This window comes from Monopterus albus, unplaced genomic scaffold (assembly GCF_001952655.1).
Source record: "Monopterus albus unplaced genomic scaffold, M_albus_1.0 scaffold98.1, whole genome shotgun sequence".
NCBI lineage: Eukaryota > Metazoa > Chordata > Actinopteri > Synbranchiformes > Synbranchidae > Monopterus > Monopterus albus.
The window spans coordinates 2,940,647-2,942,779 of NW_018127978.1; the positions used below are offsets into that span (position 1 = coordinate 2,940,647).

The 2,133-nt window shown below is 41.3% G+C and overlaps 1 protein-coding gene across 1 annotated transcript in view; it reads right to left on the reverse strand.

Annotated features, from left to right (window-relative positions):
* Positions 1-960: 960 nt before the first annotated feature.
* Positions 961-2,133, reverse strand: part of LOC109965242 (zinc finger BED domain-containing protein 1-like) — a 2,613-nt gene continuing 1,440 nt past the window's right edge. The window contains exon 2 of the mRNA XM_020609092.1: positions 961-1,860. Coding sequence (XP_020464748.1) covers positions 961-1,860 — 900 coding nt within the window. The remainder of the gene's footprint in view (positions 1,861-2,133) is intronic.

The following is a 2,133-nucleotide window of genomic DNA, read 5'->3' on the forward strand; positions in this document are numbered from 1 at the left end:
TGCCGCCCGACGCTAAGGCTGCGTGTCAGCGCGCGCTGAGCACCATAGCCGGGCTGCAGAGACAACATCCACAGGCTTTAATTCTTATCTGGGGGACTTTAACCATGCTTCTCTCACCTTTTCGGCCACCCTCCCAAACTTCGCCCAGTATGTAAATTGCCGCACAAGGGACAATAAAACTCTGGATGTAATGTATGCAAATGCCAGGAAGGCGTACACCTCTGTGTGGAAAATATCATACCGTCCAGGAGACTTCGGTGTTTCCCTAACAACATCCCACAGCTCCTGAGCAGTCACTGCCCACCAGCCCCCTCCGCCTCACCTGGCAGACCAGGTCAGGAAGAAGTTAAGGAGAATTAAGGCCAGGAAGGCCACAGGCCCTGACCACTAGTGGTGGGCGATACTGCAAGCTTTGGTGTCGATCCGATACCAAGTAAATACTGGACCAGTATCACTGATATCGATATCGATATCAATACTGGTACTTTTTGACAATTAATGCATTATCAAATATAAATACATTTTCATGACTTTCAGGTGTTTTGTGTTTTGTGTTTTGTTTTAAAATGTATTATTAATTTAATAAAACCCAGACAAAGTTCAACAGTAAATAGAAAGAACTTTATTAACATAAAACAAGTTTTTGTTCAATAACAAAAGAACAGACTTTTTGTCTTCCACAAAGTGCACAAAATTATCTTTCGAAAATATTAAAACTTCTTTCGTAGAATACTCCTAAATAAACAAAGTCGACAAAACAATCACTCCAAAACAAATCTTATAAAACAAAGAACAAATTCTCTTTTTTCAAGTATAATACAAAAATAAAATAAAACAAAATGTCTTCCCTACATTGCACATATTTTCTGGCTTTGAAAAGGTAATTTAAACAAACAGTTAATAAATAATAATACTACAATAAATTAAGTATAAAAATACACAACTCCTAAAGCCTTTAGCTTAAAGAAATAGTCTAAGAAGCTTCTCTTCTGTGTATCTGCGCATTTCAATTAGTACATCAGTGGCAGTTGTCTGTTGTTGCTGAGATGCAAGGACTTGAGAATCAAAATCTGTCCATATCCCACCTTTTGCTTCAGGTGGGCATGCAGCAGCCCCTGTAGATGAGCCTGAGGTATTTGCATGAGCTGGTGCAGAACTGGAGCTCAATCTAGATGTTGAAGGTGCTGAAGTCTGACTCATTTCAGTGACAAGTCGAGCTTTTACAGGCTCAACATTTGAAGAGTCACGAAATGCCAGATTTTTAAATCTAATATCTAGGTAGGTGCTGACAGCAAGACCATAAAATGTTTCTATAGCCCTGAAACGACGAAGACATTGTGCTGACAGCTCAGCAGCTAGCTTGCTACCTTGCCGTTCAGAGTTTGCAGTGCTTTTGAGAAGCAGGGACACCAGGGGAATCACCTTAGAAACTGAAACATGTTTTTCAGTAGATATGTCTCTGGTTGCTTCCTCAAATGGTCTCAGTGCATCAATGGAGAAACGGATCACAGACCATTCTTCCTCACTTAAGCAAAGTGAGCTCTTTCCAAGGAGACATAGGGCTGTGGTAACTGCCTCCCTTTGCTCAGACAGCCTCTCCCACATATAGAACACAGAGTTCCACCTTGTCTCAATTGCTTGAATAAGCTTATGTTCAGGGAAGCTCTGCTGCTTTTGAATGTCTTTAAGCTTGTCTGCAGCTTTGGTGCTATGGTGAAAGAAAGCAACAATAGCACTGCTTTTCTGTTGAATCTCAAGCAACTCAGGTTGAGACTTGAAAGAATCTTTTACCACCAAATTTAAAGTGTGTGCAAAACATGGATAGTGCGCCCATCCTGCTTTGCGCACAGCAGCAACCATGTTGGCACCATTATCTGTTATTACTGCCAGAATCTTGGTTGTTATGCCCCATTCCTCTGCAATTCTGGTTAAAATTGAACAAATATTATCTGCAGTGTGTCCTCCAGAAACAGAGCATGTTTCTAGCACGCATCCCGGCATTTGCCATGTTTCATCTATGATGTGGCATGAGACAGTTAAATATGCCTCTGTGGCTCTTGATGTCCACATGTCAGTTGTAAGCACAACATTTTCTACACCATGCAGTGCCTTTCTGACCTTAGTGCAGCAGTC